Source organism: Carcharhinus amblyrhynchos, chromosome 16, assembly GCF_965287045.1.
Source record: "Carcharhinus amblyrhynchos chromosome 16, sCarAmb.v2.hapA, whole genome shotgun sequence".
In the NCBI taxonomy this organism is placed as follows: Eukaryota; Metazoa; Chordata; class Chondrichthyes; order Carcharhiniformes; family Carcharhinidae; genus Carcharhinus; species Carcharhinus amblyrhynchos.
In genome coordinates, this window is record NC_137339.1 from 24,696,525 (window position 1) to 24,723,493 (window position 26,969).

The 26,969-nt window shown below is 38.9% G+C and overlaps 1 protein-coding gene across 8 annotated transcripts in view; it reads right to left on the reverse strand.

Moving 5' to 3' along the window:
* tpd52l2b (tpd52 like 2b) overlaps positions 1-26,969 on the reverse strand; it is a 50,012-nt gene that overhangs the window by 6,225 nt on the left and 16,818 nt on the right. For 5 of the 8 annotated variants that reach the window (XM_080204856.1, XM_080204858.1, XM_080204855.1 and 2 more), the window contains 4 exons: positions 17,143-17,244; positions 10,119-10,145; positions 8,515-8,556; positions 8,158-8,206 (listed from right to left, as the gene is read on the reverse strand). In XM_080204856.1, coding sequence (XP_080060982.1) covers positions 8,158-8,206; positions 8,515-8,556; positions 10,119-10,145; positions 17,143-17,244 — 220 coding nt within the window. The remainder of the gene's footprint in view (positions 1-8,157; positions 8,207-8,514; positions 8,557-10,118; positions 10,146-17,142; positions 17,245-26,969) is intronic. The other 3 variants (XM_080204863.1, XM_080204862.1, XM_080204857.1) reach the window with 2 other exon arrangements.

Below are 26,969 nucleotides of genomic sequence, written 5' to 3' on the forward strand. Positions count from 1 at the left end.
CCACAATTAACCCCACCCCCATCTTATGTTTTGTCTTAAAACCACTGATTGTATATTAAAATGGTAGATGATTTCAAATTAGTCAACTACTGCACCTTTAAGTGGTACTATAAATGTTAACATTACATGATGGGAAAACAATGAGGCACCACATCATTTTTCATCAACCGCCCAAACAACATCTTTCTGATCAACTGAAAGTTAACATAAAATTCAAGATTACAACTACATGCTTTTGCCAGCTAGTGTCACTGTTGACTAGTTTAGTTTCTGAAACAGGCATCCATGTTGTAAATAAGAATGGCAAGCATCAAGATAAGACAACCATCTAATTATTTTTACACAAACCTAGCTTTTAATGTGCACACGAACTCCAATTCTTACAAAGCACCTGGATTGAAATTTGCCAAATTGATACTCCTAAACAGCATCTGTTGCTGGCTGAGAGACTTTAAAAAAATAACTGTCAGTACAGCAATAAAACCTTAATGAAAGCACTAAACCATGTCACACCAAAACTATAAATGAAATTTTACTCCCATCCTGAAGCTAGTCCAAAACCAGAGATCCTAGGCAGGAAAAACAAACAACTCAACAGTTTAAACTCTGCCATTTTCCTTTGTCCCAGGAGACAAAATAAAAATTGTTCACAATTTTCACCATATTTGAAGGCAGGAAATACTGAGCACTAATTACACCACCACCCACTTAACAACACAAAACTTGCACCGTCTCCTGGCAACAGAGGCAAAGGTTACTGGGTCTCAACTCCTCTGTGCCAGGGTAAAAATTGAAGTCTTTGCTCATGCAAAGGCAACCTTTCTTTCCCCGCTCCTCACAATCTCCATCTTTCCTACCCTTTAATCTACTTCCCCTTCCAACTATTATGGCGGAATTTCATTGTTCTACCCCCTCACACTACTTGAACTGAGAAATGCCATTGGTGTCAACTACTCATGTGATCACAGGAGACAAACGAGTTCAATTTTTCCACTTAGCATTTCTTTTATCTAACCTTAAGCATCCATCCCCATCATACCTAGCACAATGGAAGATAATTGTGGCTGCTTGCATTCCTTCACTGTTGCAAGATCAAAATTCTGGAACTGTCTTCCTAACAGCAATACGTATGTACCTACACCACATGGCCTATATTGCTCACCATCACCTTCAAGGAAAACTAGGGACAGGCGATAAACGAGCAATATCCAGATCCAGACAGTTGATGACAACTATTTTTCATGGGACTTCAAATGGTCTACCTTCCTTCATTTTCATTTAGTACCAGCTCAAATCTAATATTGATCAAACTAGATGTTTTTTTTTAGATAATGTTTCATCTTGCATTGCCTGACCCAGTTTCACTTCCTACTCAGTCTAATTTTGATCATTCTCAGCCACAAACCTGCTTCTTTCTTAATTTGCATTTTTTAAATTAGGTCTATGACGATACACCATACAAAACCAACAATGACTTGGTACTTGAAGGAAAACTCCTGTTGAGCTCTAAGTGCTTGGGTTGGACAGAGTCTAACACAGGCCATGCAGCCCAACAGATCCATGCTACACAAAAGCCTTCTCCCAGCCTTCTGAAAAAAGTGTTCAATCCAGCTTTTAAAAGGGCTGTTGCAATACAGGTTAGGACCCCCTGGACAGGGAGCAATGTATGGAGAAAACAAGGTAACAGATTACTGAAGGGTTCAGTGCTAACGCCACGCTGTTCAACATATTTACAAGTGACCTGCCAGCAGTCTAAAAGATCATCCATGCTGATGACATGTTTTACCCAGACTCCATCCTTCTGCATTCTAGACCAGATCCCGAATTAAAATGTTCCAAGGTTGACAGACTACTGAAGAACATGGTGTCTCATGTTAAATCCCTATAAAATCATATTCAGTATATTCCACCCCCACACCGCCAGTGCCAAAAAATATTTTAATTCCTGGCTTGGATCACTGTCTGCATAGAGTTTGCACATTCTCTCCATGATACGTCGGTTTCCTCCGGAGTCCAAAGAAGTGCAGGTTAGGTTGACTGGCCATGATAAATTGTCACAGGATATGTAGGTTAGAGGGATTAGCAGGGTAAACATGTGGGATTGAGGGGATCGGGCCTGGGGTGGGATTGTCATCAGTGCTGGCTAGATTGGCCTCCTTCTGCACAGCAGGGTTTCTATGATTTCTATGATCTACATGGATGGCCAGATATTAAGATCCCAGACAAACAAAACTTAGGAATTACTCTAGCTAGAACTCTGCCCATTAGGGAATAATTGGGGCAAACAGCAAAGGTGAAAATTAGAAATAACCAAGTAACCAAACTTGGAGCTGTGGGCGGTACTGCTGCCACAACACTCTGGACCTCAGCACTGGCCCTATCATGCAGCAGAATACTGTGCACCTCTGACAAAAGTCAATCTTGTTGACACTCAAGTGAATACAATGTGCATCATAACAGGAACTCTCCACTCAACAACCCTCCTCCTGGCTTCCTATTTTTGCAACCATCATTGCCACACATACCTGCTGACAAAAATCAGCAAGTTAGTTGAAACATCTCTTGCTGCATCTCACTTACCACTCCATGATGACCTGCTCAACACACCTAGTACCTGCTTACTATCTTGACATCAACATGGAGTACTGCCCCTGAGCAAAATTTACCAGCAGACATCCTCTGGATCAAGGAATGGGAAATGCTGCATGTCATGAATAAGTTCTTGTGTCAAACCCCACCTGTTCAATTGCAAGCAGGACAGACTAGCGTACTTAAGCATCCAACCTCCATCAGTGCAGCCTTAAAACAAATCCCTTATATACTTGTGGAAGGACACAAACAATGCTGCACATAATTAGAGACTATGCTCTTAGTAATCTTAAACTCAGCAAATGAGGCAACTGTTCTTAGCTAAGTAAATAATTTCTCAACACAATGGAGGATATCCTAAATGTGAAGACCAACTTAGTCTCCACAAGGGCTCCTTGGTGGTCATTCTTACCGATACGGTCATGGACAGATAGATGCATCTGTGACAGGAGGGAGGTTAGGTACAATTTGTTTTGCTGGGCCTCAGCACTTGGGAAAAACATTCTAAATTTCCTGAAAAGAGCAAGACCTGCAGGGTGTATAAAAGGGTGGTGGCAGAACACCAAGAACAAGAAAGAGACACCACTGGGGAGGTAAAACAGGTTGGGAGTATGCATTTGAAAATAATCAGAGGTGTGGTGTCACAAATTAGTAGGTAAGTGAATGGTTGCTGAGCATTTTTCCTCTCCCCTCTCTAAACACTAAACAGACCTCTCAGGTTTGATGTCTCTGAATTGGTCTGTGCTCGGGACAAGAGGGTGTGAATGAAGTGAGGCAGCCTCTACACTTACACTTGTCCAACAGGTTTGATTCTCTTTAGGGAAAGAGATCTGCCATCCTTACCCAGTCTGGCCCATTTGTTTGCAGACTCTCTGCAGTCTCTCTGCAGTGTGGTTGATTCTTACTGCTCTCTGAAGTGGCCTAATACGCCAATCAGTGCAAGGGCATTTTGGAATAAGCAACAAATGCTGGCTTTTCCAGCAACACCCACATTACATGAAATGAGGAAAATATTCTAATGTTTGATTCTTCAGTGCAACAAAGTAAAGGTGAAGCCAAAATTTGTTGTTTATAAAAATTTCTTCGCAGACATATGATAACGCAAGCTTCTGTTTTTTGTTCCATTCAAACTGCATGAACATAAAGCTAATTGACCTCAACAGGACATCTTCATAGCACAAGTCTTAAAACTGAGCAGCTAAAAGTCCTGCAGAAGGACAAACTAGTAAAGGATACCAATTAGGTTTCAGCAACGAGAAAGGCAGAACTTGGAAGATAAGATTTTGATTCCAAGCCATAGTTGGGACATTGTGCATAGAGAAAGACGTAATCATCCATTCTAACGTAAGGGGATCAGCAAAGCACAATCATATATTCACCCTCCAACTGCAATTCTTAAAGACATCATTCAATAGCACTCAATAACCCTGGCTGATTTCCCCCCCTACTAAGTCAATAGCATTGGGGCAATTGAGAAAGTCTTTGCACGAAGTTAATCCATATAACTCAGCTGTTCACTACTCAACTAGCTGGTTGATGTTGGGGAGGGATGCGTGCATATGGGTGTAGGAAACACAGACTACCAATTACAACTTCTGAAATGTTTGATATTCGTTCAAGTAGAAAATTCTTCATAGATCTTATTTAATGCAAAAGTTAACATTAACATTTGTACCAAACCAGCAGCACGGTGGTACACGGTGATCTCACAGCAACAGGGTTCAATTCTGGCCGTGGGGCCTGTGTGGAGTTTGCATATTCTCCCCGTGGATTTCCTCCGGATTCCTCCCACAGTCCAGAGACGTACAAGTTAAGTGGACTAGCCATGCTAAAATTGTCCCTTAGTATCCCGAGATGTGTTGGTTAGACGGAGTAGTGGTGGGTAATGGGAAGAGGGCCTGGGTAAAATAATCTGTCAGAGTCAGTGCAGACCCAATGGGCCAAATCCTTCTGCACATTAGGGATTCTATTAAAATCTAGTGTGCATAATGAAATATAATAAAGTTTTTTTTACACAATATGGAAGAGTTCAAATTGACCAGCAGATGGCAATACACATGCAAATAACCACTATATTCAGCCTTGTACAGGAGGCTGGTGGCCATTTTGTGTTACAGCAGCCATTCAGGATCCTGCTGAAGGTGGGAAGCTTCTTATTGGATGCCATTTGCTACCGTGAGAAAAAGGGAAGAATTGATAAATACTAACATGCTGCAATTTATGTTGATACACCAATTCTCAAGTTCCCCTCTCTCAATTATACCCATGTCAATTTTGACAAGGAATGCACATTAATTTGTGAAATTCTGAAAATGTGCATATAATGGACTGAGGAATGAACAAGTCTAATTAATAATTTTATTAGTCAGGTCTGAATACGTAATTTAGTTGCCCTGCATTTGGCACTGCAATACCAGACTAAGTTCAATTTCTGGACTGGCCTTTAGTCAGGTTTTTAAACAAAGCTATGTGAAAGACTGGACAGGTGGCACGGTACATCAGCCTTGTAAAACACATGGTGACTGGCTTCTCTCAGTTGGTTTCAGATTTCAATGATATCACAATGTTAAGATCATTATGCCAAAGCAAAATATTGCACAGGTTGTATCTGTAGAGTGAGAAACAGAATGATCATTTTACTTTGATGATCTTAATTCCCGAATATCATAGGTTCATCTTGACTCACTGCTCAGGTGCATTTGCAAGCAATCTGTCATCAAGCTGCACCAGCAGAAGCAGGTCTGTCATTAGTCCTCTTAGATAAGAAAGATTGTAAGAGATGTTGAAAGAGAAATAAAAAAGTGACCAGAAAAAAGACAAAGAAAAGCAAATAGTTGATCAGGAGATTCAGACTCCCAAGCTGGAATCAGCTTAAAACAGTAACAATGTTAAAGCCGGAGAGTTTCCTGAGAATTTTGTTCAGGGTTCAAACTGACATTTTTGATCATAAAGATGTAGTTAGAATTCTCAAATTCTAGACCGCTTGCAAATGTAGGTAATTTGCTCAACTGTACTTTCAGGAACATAACTGATGTGTTGTCTACCCCATGACTGAAACTCATGTGAAAAACATGATAGATACATGGCTGACTTTTTCTTACATTTCTGCTTAGAATTCAACACTACCTGGCAGAAGATACTGGAGTATCAGAATCAATATACTACCTCAACTACTCTTAATCTAGTCAATATGAACGTATGCACCTTTTGTTAACTTACCCTCTGATTTTGCTGTTTTCCTTCAAAGAAATACTGGCTAAGTTTTTCTGTTAAATAACTGCAAACACAGGAAAAACTAAACTGTTACTACTTCATGAAACAAATATTCACAACTCAGATATCCAGGAATGAAAATTATTTCAATATCTATTCAGAAGAATGTATCAATCATATAATATGTGCAATGGGAACTATAGAGCAGCCCTTGAATATAATTATTCAGGAAGAAGTTTGTTTAAAAAGGCAAGCTAGAAAGTAAAGCATTGGCATTTTAACCAAAAGTTCAATTCTTTTATCATGGAACATTCAGTACAAATTATGATCATTGTTGCTCTTGGACTAACATTTAGCCTACATAGAAATTTGCTGAATACCAAACATTATTTCTACTTGTACAAATTAAACATCCTCCTTCAAGTCCAGGCTACCAAGTATCTATTTGATACACTGGTGCTCAGCTGAGTACGCCATCCCCTTCCTTGATGTTCACCAGCTAGAATGTAGCTGAACAACCAGGAGAAGAATTCCAGCTAAGTTAGCATTCAAAATGAGAGAACAAGTGTAAGCCACCATGCCATGAATTTAAAAATTCTACTTGTATTTGCCTTTACAACCATTTCAATTTGATCCCAATCAGGAGTTCACAGATTCAGCTAACCTGTTTCAAATTCAGACACAGCTAAGATCTCCAGACTTCACCACCACTCATTAGATACATGTGGCTCAGCCACTTAAGTATATCAGACAAATCCCTTCCAAAGCTGTTTAGAGGCAGATCTAGAGAAAGTTTAATTAATACCCAATATGGAGTTTTTCTGGTTTGGTTTTTTAAAAAAAATTGTGCGCACACAATTTGATCAAAGCAAAATGCTCTCAGATTACAATCAGCAACATTGCAGATACAAGTATAAACTGAAGACTCTACAGCTTAGAAAATGCGATATACTAATAAAAGGTGTAACACTCTAGGCATGATGACACAATAGGTAATTAATAGGACAAGAAAATAAATGGAGATGCTGCTTAGAGATGGGACAGGATGACAATTTTGAAATAAGTACTGAGAAATGTACAAGTGGCATCAATAAATTATGAACATACATAGTCTTGCAACATCAGGTTAAAGTCCAACAGATTTATTTGGAATCACAAGCTTTCGGAGCATTGTTCCGACCTCAGGTTATGTGAGGAAGGAGCAGTACTCCGAAAGCTCATGATTTCAAACAAACCTGTTGGACTTTGACCTGATGTGAGACTTCTCACTGTGCTCACCCCAGCCTAATGCCAGCATCTTCATGAACATACATGTTTATGCAATATTTTTTGTCAAGGCAGATACAAGTCTCTAACAGGTTATTTCTTGGAGCTTTCTCCGAATATAAAATTAGCACTTGACAAATACAGGTGGGTGCACCATGCAGGGCTATGATGAAATCTACTGATAACGGCATCACTGAAAAACTTGTGCAATGAAATCCCTAAAATACTGATCAAAAATCCTGGAAAAAAAACTTTGTTGCCTTAAATTAACAGCTGTAATTGAAGGAATGTGATGGTTTAAAAAAATTGCAGGATTCCAATTCAATGAAAATGGAATTTGATTTATACAGTCACTAAAAATCCATCGCCCTAGCAAGGGTTTTTTAAGGAAGGATATTCCTGATTATTAAAGCTCAAAACCACTTTTCAATGATCAGTTCTTAGTTGAGAATGAACCTCAAAAATAGTGAAATTGATTTTGTATTTTATTGCATAGAAATATACATCTTGTCACAACTGAAATCTTTTCGAAAGTCAGAGGTGGTCTCTGTATTTAAGCGAAGATGTAAACTGCATTACAAGCAATTTAGAAAAGGTTTGGTAAAATGACATCAGGAATGGACAGGTTATCTTGCAGGGAAAGACTGGACAGGCCAGACTTGTATCAACTAGATTTTAGAAGATTAAGAGGTAACTTGATTGAAACATAGAGGGGTCTTGACAGGATGGATGTGGAGAGGATGTACCCTCTTGTGGGAGGACCTAAACTAGGGATCACTGTTTACAAATAAAAGGGGTCATCCATTTAAGAGGGATGAGAAGAAACTTTCCCTCAAAAGTTTAGTGCGCCTTTGGAACACCCTTCCCCAAAAGGCTGTGAAAGCTTTCATTGTTTGCAAGGCAGAGGTGAATAGATTCTTGATTAACAGCAGGATAAGCATGATCAACCGTGATCATATTGAATGGTGGAGCAGGTTTGAAGGGCCAAGTAGCCTACTCCTGCTCCAGGTTCACATGCAGCTGAAGCTGCTCTACAATTACAAGGCAAAAGTTAAAAATTAGACTGGTAGATCTGCTTTTATTTCATACCTTTAGATTTCCAACACTTTCTTCAAATGACTTAAAGGTAGGCGATTCCCTGAAATCAAAAATATAGACATTTTTGAATGATTAAGTAAACCAATGGTATTTAAACCCCAGTTGTTGATAGTTCAGCAAGTACATGTCAACTACTTAACTGAAAACTAGATTTGATGCAAATCGTAAAACTACTTTAGGGTAACACATGAGGAATACGGCTACAAGATTTGGACATATACATGCAAAAGTGGTAACAAAACAAAATGCTGCACTTTTGGGTAATTAAAGGATTAGCATGACCAACAACGCAGCAACTAAACAAAAAGGAAAAAAGACTCTGATCAAGTTAATGTAGTAATACATTACCTCATAGCAGGCATGCTTATTGAATGACGGATGGAGTAACTGCTACTTGGAAGCATTAAGGAACGAACAAATAACCCAAATTACAAAAATAAATATTGGCCCAATGGGCATGTAAGGTTATAAAACTACAAATGAGCATATATCACTTCCTTATAACAAACATGCCTAACAATAATTCTACAAATGCAAGATCAAAAGCTACAAAAAGAAAAACTTGCAACTCATGAACAAATTAAATCTTCATACTTTGAAGCTTTTTAAACAAAACCTTAAAATTAATTTCCTTTTCAATCTTGAATAGTACTGATGCCTTATCGGCTATGTTCAATGTAACCAATGTTCAAAAAGGCCACAATTTCTCCTCTTCGCTATATCTCCTATGACATTCCCAATTTCAGTCGTGTGGGGAACTAGACTTGTTGTCAGGTCTCCGAACATGAACACTGCAAAGTAAACAGCAGCATGGTGCAGAGTAGTTACAACTGCTGCCTCATTGCCAGGGACCGTGATTTGATTCTGGCCTCGGGTCACCAGGTGTGGAGTTTGCACACATTCTCCCTGCCTCTATGAGTTACCACTGGGTTCTCCCATAGTCCAAAGATTTGCAGGTTATGTGGATTGACCATGAGAAACGTATGAGGTTATGGGAATAGGGGAAGAGCACTTGGGTAAGATACTCTGTCAGAGTTGGTGCAGACTTGATGAGCTTGATGAGCTGCATGACCTCCTTCTGCACTTCAGGGATTTGATGAAACTAGCCTTCTCACTCCCAAATCTGCTCGAATCATCTGGCCTGAACCTGATGCCTATAGATTCAGTACAAATTGTACATGATCATGTTATCTAGGAAAAGAAATAATCAATTATGCATTTTTAACATTAACATAAAACTGTTTTGATTTTGCTAATAGAAAGTGGAGAGAGACTAACTTTGAGGAAATCTTAATCTTCTGCACTCAGCTGGACAAACTTAATAAATAATCCCTTAAGTTTAAATGGTCGAGAGTTAAAGCGAAATTTGAAAAGACAAAAACGACAGGGTGGGTACTGAGGAGCTATTTTCTCACCTGGGAGAATTCAGAACGTGGAAGAGTTTTATTAGAGCTAGAAAATATAAAATTAAACTTGGAGGCACTTGTTACACAGGAAATGGCATGGAAATCTGCAATCCCCTCCAACCACCCTTCCCCCAGCATAAAAGATGTTGCTCCACTCCATTTCCGTGGCTGAAACTAACAAATTCACATTAGTTAAGGATTCGAAATAACGTGGATCGAAGGTAGTTACATACAATTGAGGCACAGATCATGATCTGACTGCTTGGTAGAACAAGCCTGAGGACCTGAAGAGCCCATTTCTATAATCGGGTGTTGGGTCAGGCTCTAAATCAAAGTCAGACTTAATTTAAACTCACAGCAACATCTGTGAAAATAAAACTTCAGATCAAAGCTATAGCTATTGTGTGAATGTATCTTTAAAGCCAAGTTAATTTAGAAAAGCAAGAACCAACAGTGAAGGAAGAACAAAATCACCATTTTATGAATACAAAAGGCTTATGTCAGATTTGAGTCTACGCCCCAGGAAAGGCTATACATTCATCTTACCTAAAGGACTGAGAAAAGGGGTGAGACCTGAAATAAGGCAATGACAAAAAGGAAAGATAGGTCAGCTAGAACAGATAGATTTCAGGCCAATAACATCAACTTGACTACAGAAAACAGCTAAAGCATCATATCACTCACATTGTGATTAATGTTCATAAAGTCTCAAATATCAGTACCATACCTCAATCTCTCAGAAAGCTTTTGGCTGCCATATTGAAAATATACCCAAAAAGAGAATTAGAATCAAAGTTCTCAGTCTAGGGTTTCTGCAACATTGCGACTATATTGCCATTATTTCATGGACACAAAACAAATCCCAACGTAGTTCCAGTTTAAAATAAAAATATAGACAAAAAAATTTGGTATGAGAAGCAACCAGTACTAAGTATCCATACTCAACTCTGAAGTGTGGACACTTAAAGCAATGCTGGCATTGCATTGACCCGATTTGAGAGGAGTGAATACCTGAGTGATTATATGCATATTTCTAAAGTTCTGTTCAGTCAAAACTAAATCGAGCTTTAAGTAACAGTGTTACAAACCTCAAGGGAAACAGATATTATGATCTTCATGAAAATAGAACATTTAGCTGCCATATTGAAGTAAGAATTTGATAACCATCTCCAAGTATTAATGCTCATAATTCCCACTAAACAAAATTGAGAATGCACAGATATGGGAGAACACTTATTCCAAGCCCTTAGTAAAATTGAGAATGATCAATTTTTAAAAATTATATAAAAATAGTCAATTAAACATTGGCGATTTATCATACTTTAGAATTTCAAAAGAATTCCACCATTTGATTAAATTATCCTACAAAGATACAGGACATAATAGTTTCATGAACAAAGCGGGGGAGTACTTTCTGAAATGTGCAAAAACTTTCTTAATCTGCATGCTCAGACCAAGTGGAAAGAAACAATGCTAAATCTATTTCTCAGGAACGTGAGGCAAGGAGCATTTAGGAAACAGTTTAGAGATGTTAGAGAAGGATTAATGGGAGAAAAAATTTGAATGTGAAAATACTCAACTGGAAGAGAACTAATTTCAATAAATTGAAAATGAATCTGGTTCATTCAGAACAGAAGCAAAGAAAGATCAGCAAGAAATCAGAAACATTCCCACAACAGGAAAGGAAGAGTATACAAAACTAGAGCTTAGACTGACAAGGGAAACAGGAGGAATGTGTTTACAAATAAATATTGGGTTTATAGTACAGTTGAGAAACAAACTAAATACAAAAGTAGAGAGGAAAACTGAGCAAAGAACACGTATAAACAGAATTGAGGGGTAACATACAAGGGGACCCAGATGCCTTTCATTGACCTAAATAGTAAAACAGCAGCTGAAGAGTGGGGCTGTGTAAGGACTGTGTAAAACAAGAAATTCCTGTGGAAGTAGGTAGCATGTTTGAGGCACGAAATCAGCATTTTGCATCTCAAACGAAAAGGCTGTCACATCAAAGTAAGATGTGGTACAGAAAGTGGATCAGATAAAAATACAAAAAGGTTGGTAGTGCTCAAAAGCAGAACCACCATCCAGTCCAGGTGGAATGGTTTCAAAATTAAGGGGAGCAAGGGTAGTGATTGCAAAGATTCTGGCCACAATCATTCAATCCTCTTTAGATACTAGAGTGGTATAGAGGATTGGAGGAGCGCAAATTTTATAGCCCCATTCCAAAGTTGAGGGATATACCTTGAAACTTCAAGACAGTCAACCAAAAGCCTTAAGAAAACACTTAAATAAAAGAACCCTAGGTAAAATTGTCTTCTGGAAAAATATGGCTGAAGATGGTACTGGCTTTTGTTTTATCAACAGCAAATAATGTTTGCATAACTTAATTTCTTTGCTAAGAGGGTTGAAGAGGGCAGTAATGGTAATGAAAACAGACTTTGAAAAACCCATTTCATCAGCTACGATATAACAAACCTGTTAATAACTTAAAGACACAGGGGATTTGTGGATACAAAATTAGCTTGGGAGAGAAGACAGGTTGTAGTATTGAAAACTGGAAGGAAATCAGCATTTTTTGTCTACTTATTGGAACTGGGTGTCACTGGCTAGGCCAGTTTTGATTGGCCATTCCTAACTGCTCTCAAGAAGCTGGTTTCCTGAAAAAAAAAGTCTGTAGTGTTGGTACACCTACAGTGCTGTTGCAGGGGTTTGACCCAGCAACAATGCTTCACAAGCATTGGTATTACACCAAGTTAGCAATAGAATACAAAACTAAACTAATGCTGAAGCTTCATGAAACACTGGTTAGCACTGCTTCCTCAGTACCAGGGGCCCAGGTTCAATTCAAGCCTAGATGACTGTGTACTTTGCACGTTGTTCCCGTATCTACACGAATTCTCTCCAGGTGCTCCGGTTTCCTTTCACAGTACAAGGATGTGTAGGTTAGGTGGATTGGCTATACTAAATTGCCCCTTGGTGTCCCAAGATGTGTAGGTTAGATGGATTAGCCAGGTGAGTGTGTGGGGTTATGGAGAGAGGGCAAGATAGAGGGCCTGGTTAAAACACTCCAGAGAATCAGAGAAGACTGCATAGGCCGAATAAGCTCCTACTGCACTGTAGGGATTCTATGATTCTGGGCACAGTTTAGGGAGAATGCAGAGAAAATTGATCAGACTGGCACCAGGGATTAAGGGACTTCAATTATGAGGAGGCACGAGTTATTTTCCTCAGAACGGAAAAAACTGCAGGAGAGATTTGATCAAGGTATTTCATTAGTTTTCATAATAAAGGAGCACAAACTGATTTCAGGGTGTGGGCAGGTGCTAAGTAACCAGCCACTACAGACTTACAGTAATTGCAACAAGAACTGAAGGAGAAATTAGGAGAAAGAGAAATACCGCATTGTCTGTAGAGTGGTGGAAGGGGATAAATACCATGGGGAAAGGGCAGGGAAATGGGATTCACTGGATACTGCTCTGAGTCAGTGCAAAATGCAGATAGGGCTCCTCCAATCCTGTATCATATTCTGCAAATTTCCAAGTCCGTGCTTCTTTGTAGCTTTCTTAATGAACCAAGCAGAGCTTTTAGTAGCACTGTTACCAACCCTATGGGAGACAATTGTGTTTTTCACTGGAAACCAATTTGACAACCAAACCAAGTATTAATCCTTCTAACTCCCACTAAATAAATATTTAACCTAGAGTACACAATGCACTCAAGGCTGTGGCCAATATATTACAACTGTTTGTGGAATAAATTCCTGAATCTCACTCTTTATAGTATAACCATACAATGTTCCTTTAAGAACCAAACTTCATGTTTTATCTGGGAAAAAATTGCAGAAGTATTTGACATATATAGATTTGCTCAAGTGGTTAAACTTATATTCCATTTCAAGCAAATCAAAGGTAATCTGAGCATTCTAAATACACAAAATACATGCAACTGTACATTTCAAACTAAAGTCAGAAAAAATCCAAATTTGATTAACATGCAAAATAGCACACTGTAATCATCATGCAGGGTAGCTGAGAAAACTACAAAACTATAGTCTCTATTCACTTGAATGGATTTTTTCTTTTTAAACAAGATTTTCTTAAAATCTGTACCTGTACGAATTCAGAGACAAACTCAATCAAATTAGCCTTTTTCCACAAAGCTGCAAAAACATTTTGGCCTTCACACTGTTAAGTTATTTTGGTTGGGGTGCAGCAGTGGAAAAAGGAAATTTTAAAAATTGGTTTTAAAAGCAGCTGTATTTTACAAAAAAGTGCCAAGAGGAGGACGCAAATGCTGTATCAAAACAACTGTAGATCAGAACCAACACCCTCGACACATTAGCTCTTAATCTCAACTGTGCCCTCAATGAGAAGATGCTTAATGGTATCGCAGTTGCTTCACCACTGGAAAAAAAAAGAGGGAACAAGGAGCGAAACAAACAAAATTAATAGGAAAATCTCAAGGCTTAGCAAAAGCAGGAAAAATCTGAATTGATATAATTGACTGTTCACCAAGTTACTTCTTACCAATACTGTAGCAATTTGTGCTTTGTCACTGTATTAGTGGTTGCTTAAAACACCTTGGTATACATTTTCCAGTTATGTAATTGAAGTACCTCATTATGGAGATAGATTGTATGTTTAGTTTATACACTAAAAAGGAAAGAGTCTCAAGTAATCTTGGTAAAATGTAGCTTATGAATAGTTACAACCAAATTCTTGGTATATTTAGTCTTAATTGTCATGAAAATTTGTACTTGATCAATGTTGTGTTTACACTTGAACAAAAATATTGTATACCCATGGTTTAAGTGCTTATCAGCATACAAAAAGCCAGTTACAGGATAGTTGTTTAGCTACTTAATAGCAATGAGTTTGTTGTTAAGAGTCAAAAATGCAGAGAATTTGAACACAAAACAGTGCAAAGCTGTATGTTAGACATGCTACATTTAGCAGCTCTGACCATTAAATAATTTCTAAAGCAGCAAAACAATGTTTTGTAATGCAGGGTTTAAAAGGGTCTCATTATTCCTATGTATTGACATTGTGACTTCAAGTTTCATCTTAACCTTGGCTCACCACTGGAGACAAATTATTTCATTCCCCATGGTTGACAAATTATCTTGAGCATTTTATATCGTTGTAATATCTGCTTTGAAAAGACGTTGACAGTTGACTCACGGTATGATCAGGAGAAACTTTTAAGATCAATAACTTTGATTAAAACTGGCTTTCCAGGCAACCACATTTTACACACATTAGCTCAAATTCCAGAATGGACAGTGGGATGACGGTGCTGTTGAAAGATAGGCGAGATTGTTCTCAAGTACTAAGATTTACTTATGTCCTTCAGAGAAGGTGACACTTGTTAACTAGTCTGGTCTACATCTGACTCCAGACTCTCATTCTTATTGTTTACCCTTAAACGTCCTCTGAAATGGCCTAGCAAGCCACTCAATTGTATCAAAGCTCAACAGAAAAGTCGACTAGAACCTGACAGATCACTCTTTCTACGGACGTAGGGCCCTGAAGAGCGTTCTGGAGACATGCTAAAGCTGGAAGATAGGTCAAGCAACAGTTTGACAGTTATGCTCAGTGAATGATAACTTTCAGCTGACATACCCAAAGCCTTGAATTAAGTCCATCTCACCCACAAAATCAGACACACCAGATGCTGGTATACCATTAAGACACTAAGTAGTCTCATAACACCAGGTTAAAGTCCAACAGGTTTATTTGGTAGCAAAAGCCACTAGCTTTCAGAGTGCTGCCCCTTCATCAGGTGAGTGGGAGTTCTATTCACAAACAGGGCATATAAAGACAAACTGAATTTACAAAATAATGGTTGGAATGTAAGTCTTTACAGGTAAAGAAGTCTTAAAAGGTACAGAGAGTGGAGAGAGCATTAAGCACAGGTTAAAGAGGTGTTTCGTCTCCAGACAGGACAATTAGTGAGATTTTGTAAGTCCAGGCAAGCTGTGGGGGTTACAGATGGTGTGACATGAACCCATGATCCCAGTTAAGGCCGTCCTTGTGTGCGGAACTTGGCTATCAATCTCTGCTCAGCAACTCGGCACTGTTGTGTGTGTCGTGAAGGCTGCCTTGGAGAACACTTACCCAAAGACCAGAAGTCGAATGCCCGTGACCGCTGCTGAAGTGTTCCCCAACAGGAAGAGAACACTCTTGACTGGTGATTGTTGAGCAGCGTTCACTCATCCGTTCACTGCATCTCCACATCATGAATACCGTTAAAAAGCAGTGGCTCTGGGAGTCCTCGGATTGATTCCAGTCCCCAAAGTCTGATTTCAGTTCAGGAATGGACAGGGAAATCACATGCTGTTTACCACCTCTGTCCTCCTTGACTGATGTACCAGTACTCCATGTTGAAGCACGTGGAGTAACATGGACAGTAAATCTAGTCAGAGTGAGTATTGATTTACCAAAAGTAGTTCAACAGCACCGGGACTGACTGAGCTGGTCAAGTTCTGAACAACATAGCCGAGTCTTGGCAAGCAGAGACAATGAACACATTAATCATAGGAAGACTGTTAGTTTCTCTAGTTGACGGGTATTTGTTTGGCATGAGTTACTTGCCACTTCTCAACTAGAGTGCAAAATGTTCTCCCAGGCCTGGTTCAGTATCTGAGAAGTTGTGAATGGTACTGAACATTATCTTCACTTCTGACCTTATTATGGAGGGAAGATCGTTGATAAAGTAGCTGAAAATGGTTAGAACTAAGACACTATGCTGAAGAACTCCTGGGGCTGAAATAATTTACTCTGAACAACAGATATATCCCTTTGTTCTCCACTAGTGAAATTCATACCTAGAACTTGCTCCCCAAATCCCACCAATTTAAATTTTGTTTTGATGTCACACTCAAAATGCTAACTTGAATTCGAGGGTCGTTACTCTCAACTCAAGTAAATCTCTTTTTTTCTACATCTAAATTAAGGCAGCAATGATATCAAAGGCAAGTAGCCTTGGTGGAACCCAAACCCATAATTGGCAGGTAGGTTATTGCTGTGTAAATACTGCTTAATTGCACGGTTCACAGTACATTCTATTTCTCAGCTGATCAAGAATACATTTGATAGGGTCGTGGTTGTCAGGTTTGCATCTATCCTGCTTTTTGTGGATAGCACATACTGGGCAATGTTCCAAATTATCCAGTTGATACCAGTGCTATAAGCTGTAAATGGAAAAGCTTAGATAGGAGCATGGCTATGATTTTATCAGCAGGAGGATCATACAATGAGTCAAAATGAATTTTGAATTTTTCAACAAGGTGTTTTTCACCAGGCTACATCTAATTCAAATTCTTTGCACTTTTAGTTTAAGGTTTGGAGATAACATCAGCAGAACTCAAATCTACAATGTGATAATTCAAATTGCATAGCTTTGGATTAGTGGTTGAGCACAAGTATTATTAACACCTCACTTTCAAAGACTTGACAATACATTCTGAAACCATTGTTATAAAAGTACATAGTTTCATGACCTTATGCAGTCTAATTATCTCTGTACTGGAAATGACACAAATGCAACAGTCAAAAAGCAAACTTACTTAATTTCTCCCAGCGTCCTAGAAAGAGCTGAGCCAACACTGGAGAGGGCATTGGAGGTCTTATTCCCAGCAGTCGAGAGTGTTGCTTGTGTCTTCTTGTATCTGTATTAGAACAGTAACAGTTTGGATGTTACTCAATTAAATTTGCATTTAAAAATTAAATACTGCTTATTTTGGAAGAAAATAAAAGAATGCCATAAAGTGGGATCCTACAACAAAGCATCACTTGGATAATAACTAGTGAAAAGGGATAAAGTACAATTAGTTTTGCAGGTGACTTTCTGTACATGGAGCCCATAAGGAGCATGACCAAAATGAAGCAAAATACAACCATTAAGTATGAATACAAATTATTACAGAAAAAGTTTATGTAAAATAGATTGGAGATCAAGCAAATTAAATCAAACCACTGATTAAGTCTGAAGAAAATAAGTAAAATAGTGACATATGGATAGTTGTAGATTTCATGAGCCAACTATTCAACAGTTCAGTGTCAAGCCACAGGCTAAGATGAAGTTGCATTACTTGCACCCCTTAGCTTCACTTCAGTTGCTTGTTCTGATTACTAGTTAAAGACTTTTTTGCATCCACAACTGAAGCAGGTACCTTGCTCCTATGTTTTATTGTTCCACTCCTAGAGGTTGAGATACAAGGGTTCTCACCTAACATTTAGTCCAGATAATACTCCATGCCAGAAAGTACTCACTGACAAACCATTAAGTCAACCAAGTGTCACTACCATTGACAGAAATGAAATGCAAGTATGAAAAATGTGTAGTCCTTCTCGATATAGAGCAGCCTTTAATTTCATCTATTTGTTTTGCTTCCTTTCCCTTTTTCAAAACAGTGTACCCATGATAAGAAAGTCAATCTTGAGGACGAGAATTATTTTAAAACGTCAGCATCAAGCATTCTTGTTTAGCACAAAATTAAATAAATCTTGGATTCTACTGCCCCATTGTGTTTCACTATTTCCAATGCAGCCATCTTGTGGTTTTTCTGAATGAGAAATTGCTAAATTGCTAATTAATGCAGATGAAACAAAGTGCTGCACTACCATGTGCTCACATGACCAGGAACCCAGATGATCAGATCAAACCTCATTTCACCACAGACAAGACTTGTACTTGGACAAAATGACCTTCTCCGCTTCTAAATCTGTTGCAGCAGCTGAGTTCATGGTAAATCTATGACCTTGCTCCAAAAACTCAGCCTTTGCCCCATAATCACTTGATACCTTCTCTTAACCAAATCCATTAATTTTGGATTTTAAATTATGATTTAGCATCAATTGCCTTTTAAATTCTAAAATTCTACCTCACTTAGTGGGGAAATGTTACCGAATTTCACTTCCAGAAGGCTTGATTTTATTTATTAGACAACTCCTCCAAATCATAGACCTTGCAACCGCTGGAAAGAGCTTCCCTTGACCTGCCCTCCCTGTTTTCCTTAATATTTTGAAAAAAAATCACTCATTACTCTTTTAAATTCCTTGGAATGCAGTCTTATTCATAATTTAACCTTGGAGTCCAGATAACATTCTGGTAAATCTATGCTGCACTCCAGTCAAGGTGTCCAGAATTGCTCTCAGTGCTCAAGATGTCGTCTGATCAGGGCTACATACAATTTGAATGCATCTTCTGACCCTTTGTATTCAAATTCTGAGATAAAGTTTGGCATTCTTGACCATTTTTAATACTCTTTATGGAGCCCGACAGCTGAACCCGAAGTTTTTTTTTGGACATCTGCCATTTAAAAACCCTTCTCTACTTTTCAGGGCCAACATGGGTATTACCACATTTGCCATACTTCCATTTTTTTTTTAAATCCATTTATATCTCTGAAATTTTACAATGTGATTGGTCTCAACTGCCTTTGAGCAACTAGGGATGGGAAATAAATGCTGACCGGCCAGCAACACCCATTTCCCATGAATGAATTTGTAAAAAGCTGTTTATAACGCTAGCTCATGTCACTGGCCAATTCAGATACCTGTCTCATTATCCCATCAATGTAGTTAGGTAATCAAGGAAACAGCTGGAGGCCATAAGATAGATCCTTGCAGGACACCCATAAGTCACATTCTGCCAATTGGAGTACCTGCCCATGAAGTCTACTTGGTTTCCTGTTATTCAGCAAATACCCTAGTCAGGTCAATAATTTATCGACAATTCCATGGATTTGAACTTCGGGAAGCACTATGTTATGACAACATTTCATCAAGTGCCTCCTGAAAGTATAAATAAAAAACATCCATAGTGGCCATCATCCACTACTTCAGTCAGCTCTTCAACAAAAAAAAAATTCATACATGTCAAGCACGACTCCCGAATCAGCTCAAAACTTTTCAAGATGTTCAGTCACTCCATTCTTAAATTATAAACGAGTAATTTTCCGACAGATATTAGGATATGTTCACAATTCCCTGCTTTCCCCCTCATTTCTCAAATAACAGAGTGTCCCCAAGGTACTAGGATCCAGAGTGCAGGATTTTCTTCCATTTCTTTCTTTCTCTGCCACAGCTTAGCTTCATCATTAAATGTTGTGACTCAAAGTGTAACACAGGTTGAAGGACAGGTTGTATTGAATTTGAACAACTGTTAGCACACTTGGCCCAGTCATTCATACCAATGCTATCATGCTTAAGGAGATCTCCCGAGTGTCTTGGAAACATTTTTTTTTTGAGTCCTTTTCTTGTACATTGATCATTTGAGTGTTCAGAAGAGGACTTGGTGAGAGTGGCATTTTTCAGCCATTTGCACAGTATCCATTCTATGAAAGTTGGTTTTGCCTGAGTTTTTCTGAATACTCACGGAGCTGGCTTCAGGAAGGACAATGTGGAGATGCTGGCATTGGACTGGGGTAAGCCTAGGAGGCCTCACAACACCAGGTTAAAGTCCAATAGGTTTATTTGGTACTAGCTTTCGGAGTCTAAAGCTCCTTCATCAGGTGAAGGAGCCTGAGACTCCGAAAGCTAGTGCCAAATAAACCCCTTGGACTTTAACCTGGTGTTGTGAGACTTCTTACTGTTCAGGAATGTTTGATGGTCCTCCCACTGAAACTGGAGAAAAGGGTGGAGACATTGAGATGGCATTTCTCTAGCCTTGGGTTTGCTGATACAGAATATAGATCTCACTAGGGTAGAGAGTTTGGAAAGGACTACTGCTCTGTATACTTGTGTTGACTTGCGGAGCCCTTTGTTGTCAAATACTTGCTGCCATACTTAGGTTGTTGAGCTGGCACAGCGTTGAATCTAGTCGATGTGGCTTTTTGAGCGAGATGGCTGCCAAGGCTCAATGACTCAAAAGTCAGAGATGAGAGATGAAAACATTTAACACAGATGTGCTCACTTGGGATGACCTTGCTGTCCACCAACAGCTCCCCCTCAGTCATTGCAATTGCCAACTTTTACTCTCTTTTTACGCTCCATTTATCTACAATCACTGTGTCAGCAGATGCTGTTTACTTTTATACAACTTTTTGAGCTATACCCAAGTTAGAAGTGTTCCCTCACAGTTACAGATCCTGTTTAAGTAATCACATACAGGGGACTGACAGTTAATTGAAGCTATCTAAATTGCAGTTCCCTTTGCAGGTTTTAAAGCTCAAGTTATATCCAAAATGTGAAGTATCGGTTTGAGATTCCACCCCATTTAAGTTGAATTTTAACCAAGGGCCCAGAGGTGAAAGGCAATTACATAACATTTGAAAAAAATGAAGACTGATTAAGTAGAGTAAAATACTGCTTAACAAGAGAAAATACTAATACAAAATTTAAAATAGCCAAAGATTTTAAGCAAAATAATGACCAGTTAAGTAAATCTCACGATTGAATCCAATTTACCCCAGTGTTCCATTTCCACATCTCCATCTTTCGTTGCGCTTACGGTCTGATGCATTGGGGCTTTATTTTTCTAAAAAACACATCTTCACACACCCCATCTCCACAATTGAATGGTGTTAGGAACACTCCTTCCGACACCAACAACTCATGACATTGAACTTCAACCTGGAAGTATGGATTCCTCCCATTAAGAGGTTCAGCTAAGCAACATTTTTACACTGCCTGGCTTCAACACCAAACCTTCTCAGTGTTTATGGAGACCTTTCTGCGAGGGTAGCTGTTGTACCTCAGCATTGGTCAATGCATTTCAAGTAGTAGCTCATTGCATGTGACCTTTCTGAAAACACAAGGTGGTGGAGAAATTAAATTATTTTGTTCCATTTTAAAGTTCAAGGGAACCATGTATTCATACTCATTCTTAAGAGTACATAACAGTTCATACTAAGGCAATTAGCTATGCAACAATGTACTTAAAGTTTAATAACTAACATTTGAATTTGATTTTCCAACAGATGACAAACTAATTGTAAATAGTTGTTTAATGGAGTAACAAAGCTTAAAGAAAGAACTTTATCCAATTGGGAAAAAACTGGTTCCTATCCCCATGAAGTGGTTTGTGTAATATAATGGGACATTTTACTCCTTAAAAGATGCTATATAAATGCAAGTTGTCAAACAACATTAATATAGGGACCATGGAATACTACAGTTTTCACATAAGTCTCTTACCTGGAGTTTGGGTTGCACATCTCATCAGGCTGGATGAGTGATGTATTTCAAATAATGAAAAAAATACTATTTTTAAGCAACAAGTTTCATTTGTTATCTCCCAAGTAAATTTCAGTTGAATAATAATTGTACTAAATTGCTGGTTACTTTCTCCAAGTGTGATAATTTGCATTATCTACAAGGGGAGCAATATAAACTACTGCATATAGACAATACAGACTAAGATTAATAGTATCCTGAGCAAGCAAATTTGGAAATTTGCATTTGGGAAGGAAAAGAGTCCAAAGGGAAAATAAGACTTGATTGACAGCTTTACACTACATTCTGCAGTTCCGATCTGGAACCGATGAAAAATAGCCCTCATTAGGAATCTAATTTGTCACAGATTCCCATACAATCAACACATACAAGCATCTTCCAATTATGTTAAATATTACAATAGCAGCCAACAATGTGAAGCATTTTAAAAGCTATGAGTTATGTTAACACAAAACTGATAGAGGTACTGCAAAGGGTCCCCAGTTCAGGCTTAAAAATGAAAAACATGCCTGCAGCTGGGAAGTTCCAAAAATATATGAACACCTATACACTAAAATGTCGCTAATACCATACACGTCTCATGCTTATTAACTTTAGTCTGCCGCTTTCTTTTAAGTGGAGAACTAAAATCAAAATATGACAAGAGCTGTATATGAACTTTCACTGCCAGCTTTGTTGAACCAAACTAAAATTTATGTCCAAATTCTTGTCCAAGTAAAATTTCTATTGCTCAAAATAAACTTGTACATAAAATCATGGTTTGCACATAAACTAGATTCCATGAAGTAAACTGAATTAGGTGTTTTATAATACTTGAGTTAACTTTGACTTCAATGCATTAATATTTCCAAAGATTTGGGCACATAATTGACATTTTGCCCAGTGTTAATGTATTTAAAAATTGAGGCCAAAGTATGATTTTCCATGATGCACTTGCATTTAAGCTAGTCAAATGAAATATTTTCCTTTGAATCTTCAGTATTCAACTCATGTTCAAAAAATCAGCCAAAAATAAGCTAGAGGAGTTTTGTTGATAGACACGAGCACATCACTAGAAAGAAAGGACACTAATAATAGTGGGAACAGAATAGATAAGTGTTGTAGAACAATAAAGTAGAACTAGACAAAATGTACAACACAGAAGGAGGCCTCATCCAACTGGACTCTCTATGTTGCCATAGAGCTTTAGAGCAAAATCCCACTTGGCAGCTTTTGGTCTGGAGGGCAATAAGTTAAAACATAGAACATTACAGCGCAGTATAGGCCCTTCGGCCCTCGATGTTGCGCCGACCAATGGAACCAAGCTAATGGCCCTCGAACCTAAATTATTCCAATGTTATCCATATGCCTGTCCACTGACCATTTGAACGCCCTTAAAGTTGACGAGTCCACAACTGCTGCAGGCAGGGCATTCCAAGCCCTTACTACCCTCCGAGTAAAGAGCCTACCTCTGACATCCGTCCTATAATTACCACCCCTCAATTTAAAGCTATGTCCCCTTGTGTTAGCCATCACCATCCAAGGAAAAAGGCTCTCACTATCTAACCCTCTGATCATCTTGTATGTCTCAGTTAGGTCACTTCTTAACCTTCTTCTCTCTAACGAAAATAACCTCAAGTCCCTCAGCCTTTCCTCATAAGATCTTCCCACCATACCAGGCAATATCCTGCTAAACCTCCTCTGCACCCTTTCCAATGCCTCCTGCAAGCAATCTCCTCCTGGGCCATTGGTGAATAATATAAACTGTGTCACTGTTGTATGGAAGGAATGCCCAGAGAGAGAACACAACGAAAGAATTTGGATTTCTGTCTTAGTGCAGCAGCCTGATTAAAAATATGGGGCTTGGAAAACATCTGATGCAATAAAATGTGGCAACTACAAAACCACTCAAGGTACAAATAGATCCAATGCAAAGCCCTTCTGGGCCTTTAGATCTGACTCTGAGACACTCTCTGCCCTTGCCTCCACAGAAGAAGCAGTGAGTGCTTAGATGGCACTTGAGCCATCAAGTGCAGTTTGACTGGACAAGCAAAAATGTAAGCATGATCTAAATGCACAGTATTCTGAAAGAGTTGTAGTAATCATTTCCTCAAAAGTTGACCATCTAATAAGGGATAAGAAAAAGCAGAAATGTACTCCCATTAAGCATGGTACAGAGTTTAGTTAAAAAATTTATCCCTACTTGTGGATTTATTCGTACGTTACAAAATATATTTATGTACATACCATGCTGCATAACTTGACATGCTGGGATGGAAGAATACAGCAAATAATAAAGATTACTTTGCACATTGCAAGAAAGAAAACGTCCCAATGCAGCTTGTGGAATGGATGAGAGACAAGAAGGTGAGATGAAAACAATGACACTGGCTTTCAAGAACTTGAGATGGAAAAGATTTTTGTCCCATAGTGTCAAGGTCAGGCAGACTGGCAAAATCCAGGACTGAACGCCACGCAAAGCAAAATAAGTTTACCATTACAGCAACCAGCATGATACACACGGCATGAAAACATGTGGATCACTTCTCTACTTAGTTGTGGTCATAGATAAAATCCAATGGCGAAGAACTCAACTGGAGTTGAGAAAAATCAAGCACGTTTCTTACTTGTACTCCCATCATTCAAAAGATGGTCAGGCCCTTTTGGATTATCTAAAGAGGTTTAATAAGCATTCGCAATGTCAAAATGAATCTGTTATTTGCTTCTCGCCTCCATTGCCTAAATTTGTAAAATCGCCTGAACTATTAGCATTCATCCTGTGCACTAGTGAAAGAAAGTTTTTTTCTGTTAGGTGATGCAGCAACCAGATGCTGTCAAAAGAAGCTGCAAGAAACATTGTTAAATTACATAGATACCACAGGCTTCTGACATGCAGCTCCCAGTAAGCTAGCAGCACCTGAAAGTAACCTCAAGGGATTATACAAGCCTAGCAACAGCAGAGGAAGCCACTTCTACAGGAAGGTCAGGGTACTAAATGCAGCTAACAAGCATCAACATCTCCAGGGACTGACATCATACTAAGTGTCCTGACATCAGCACACTGACACGCAGATGAGCAGAGCAAATATTATATTTGGAGTTTCACTCTCAATCTAGCCATAACAGATTTTATATTCAACACCTTTATAGCATGCCTCGGGATGCTCATTTATGTACACCATTCTCGTCAGAGTTTGCCTCGACTCAATGATAGCTTTCCTGACAGAGGAAAGAGTTTGAGTCGCACACCCAGCAGCCAGATGAGTGAAGACAAGTCCAAACACTGCATCTGCATCCAGCTTGGTAATTGCACTGACAGTGGCGGCCAGCTCCAATGGCATGTGTAAACACACAAGAAGCAACTTTACTGTAATATTAAACAATGTTTTGGGTGTCACAGTGGTTAGCACTGCTGCCTCACAGGGATTCAGGTTCAACGCTGGCCTTAGGTGTTAGTATGTGCAGAGTTTGCACATGCTCCCCATATCTGAGAGTTTCCTCCAGGTAATCCAGTTTCTCCGCCTGTCCAAAGTTGTGCAGGTCAAGTTACTGGCCAAACTAAATTCCCCCTTAGGTGTCAGGGAGATTAGCTAAGATAAATGCATGAAGTTATGAGGATAGGGCCTGGGGTTGGTGCAGACTCAATGGGCCAAATGGCTCCTTATGCACTGTAGGGATTCTATGATAAAAGCCTCTCATGCCAGAGACGTCAAAACAACAAGAGTTTTTACCATACTAAGCTCGATTGTGGTACTTTGCACGAGTGCCAAGGAGGAACAACATTTCATCATCCTGGGTTAGGGTTCAAGCATCCTAATTATATTCATTTAGCATCACAAATACAAATTTCCCACCCAATCAGGTTTCCCAATTCTCCCTGGCACGTTAAATTCCCTCAGTTGTCCATTCTTGAAGTCTATATGCATACACATCCTACCACACAAGCAGGAAAATTGCATTTCAGAGAAACTTATTTGCAACCAAAGTTGGCAACTGGCCTTACAGTCCATAAGCTGAAATCAATTAGAAAATCTTATATGTCTCAAAAATTCCCAAAGTGTTCATAAAGTGAATTAAATTGTGCAGTTATTTCGTGTGTGTAAATATGGTAGCCATGGGTGAATCATCAGTCAATGTGTTCATTGTGATGATGATTGAGGGGAGTGACAACCAGAAGAAATCCCTGATCTTTTCCCAAATAGCGTTAAAAGATTTCAAAGATCTACCTAAAGCATTCAGAGCAAGAGCCTTGATTTAACATCTCACTTAAAGGTTGGGTAGCCTCTCAAAAAGTACAACACTTGCTCAATGCATTCAAGTGCTCAAGTCCTGGATATGGCTTGAACTAAAATCTCTTCACTCAAAGAAGAAGTGAGCCACGTTGAAAGAGGACATCAAATATGGCAAAGTCAACCACCTGCAATAATAGTACATTACAACAAAGAAAACATCACTATTCTTAGTATAGATGGGCTGAAGAAATTTAAACCACGGTGGCACAGTGGTTAGCACCAGGGACCCGGGTTCAATTCCAACCTCTAGTGACTGTGTGAAGTTTGCACTTTCTCCCCGTGGCTGCATGGGTTTCCTCTGGGTGTTCTGGTTTCCTCCCACACTCCAAAGATGTGCAGGTTAGTTTGATTGACCATGCAAAATTGACCCGAGTGTCAGGGGGAATTAGCACGATAACTGAGGGTTACGGGAATAGGGCCTGGATGGGATTGTGGTTACCACAAACTTGATGGGCCAAATGTACTGTAGGGATACTATAATCATCACAATGTGAAGGGAACTGCAATTAACCTCAGCACGGTTAATCTTTGACAACTACAGTGCAACTGGAATAAAAGGGATAAGTCGTCACTATTTAAAATTTAAAAGGTATTATCCTCTAAGTTTAGATTTTGCCCCAGCCCATGGTGAGATATGTCACATCGTAGCAACTGGAGTTTTAGTTTGCAGTCCTTGCAGATGCAACATCACAAACAGTACTGCACTTCAAAAGCAATTCCAAATAAAAACACTTTGGGACATCCTTGGACAAGTGATATAGCTCAACTTGATGGTGGACAATGTGTTTACCCAAAGAAGCCAAGAACCAACTTTAGCAAGGTATCGGATTTGAATGTTCATTTCATGTAGTATTTTGTTAATTAACTAGTAAACAAGGTTCTCTGAACACAAACACCCAAGGTTATATCCCATCTCACTTGCACCAATTTCTTAACCATTGAAA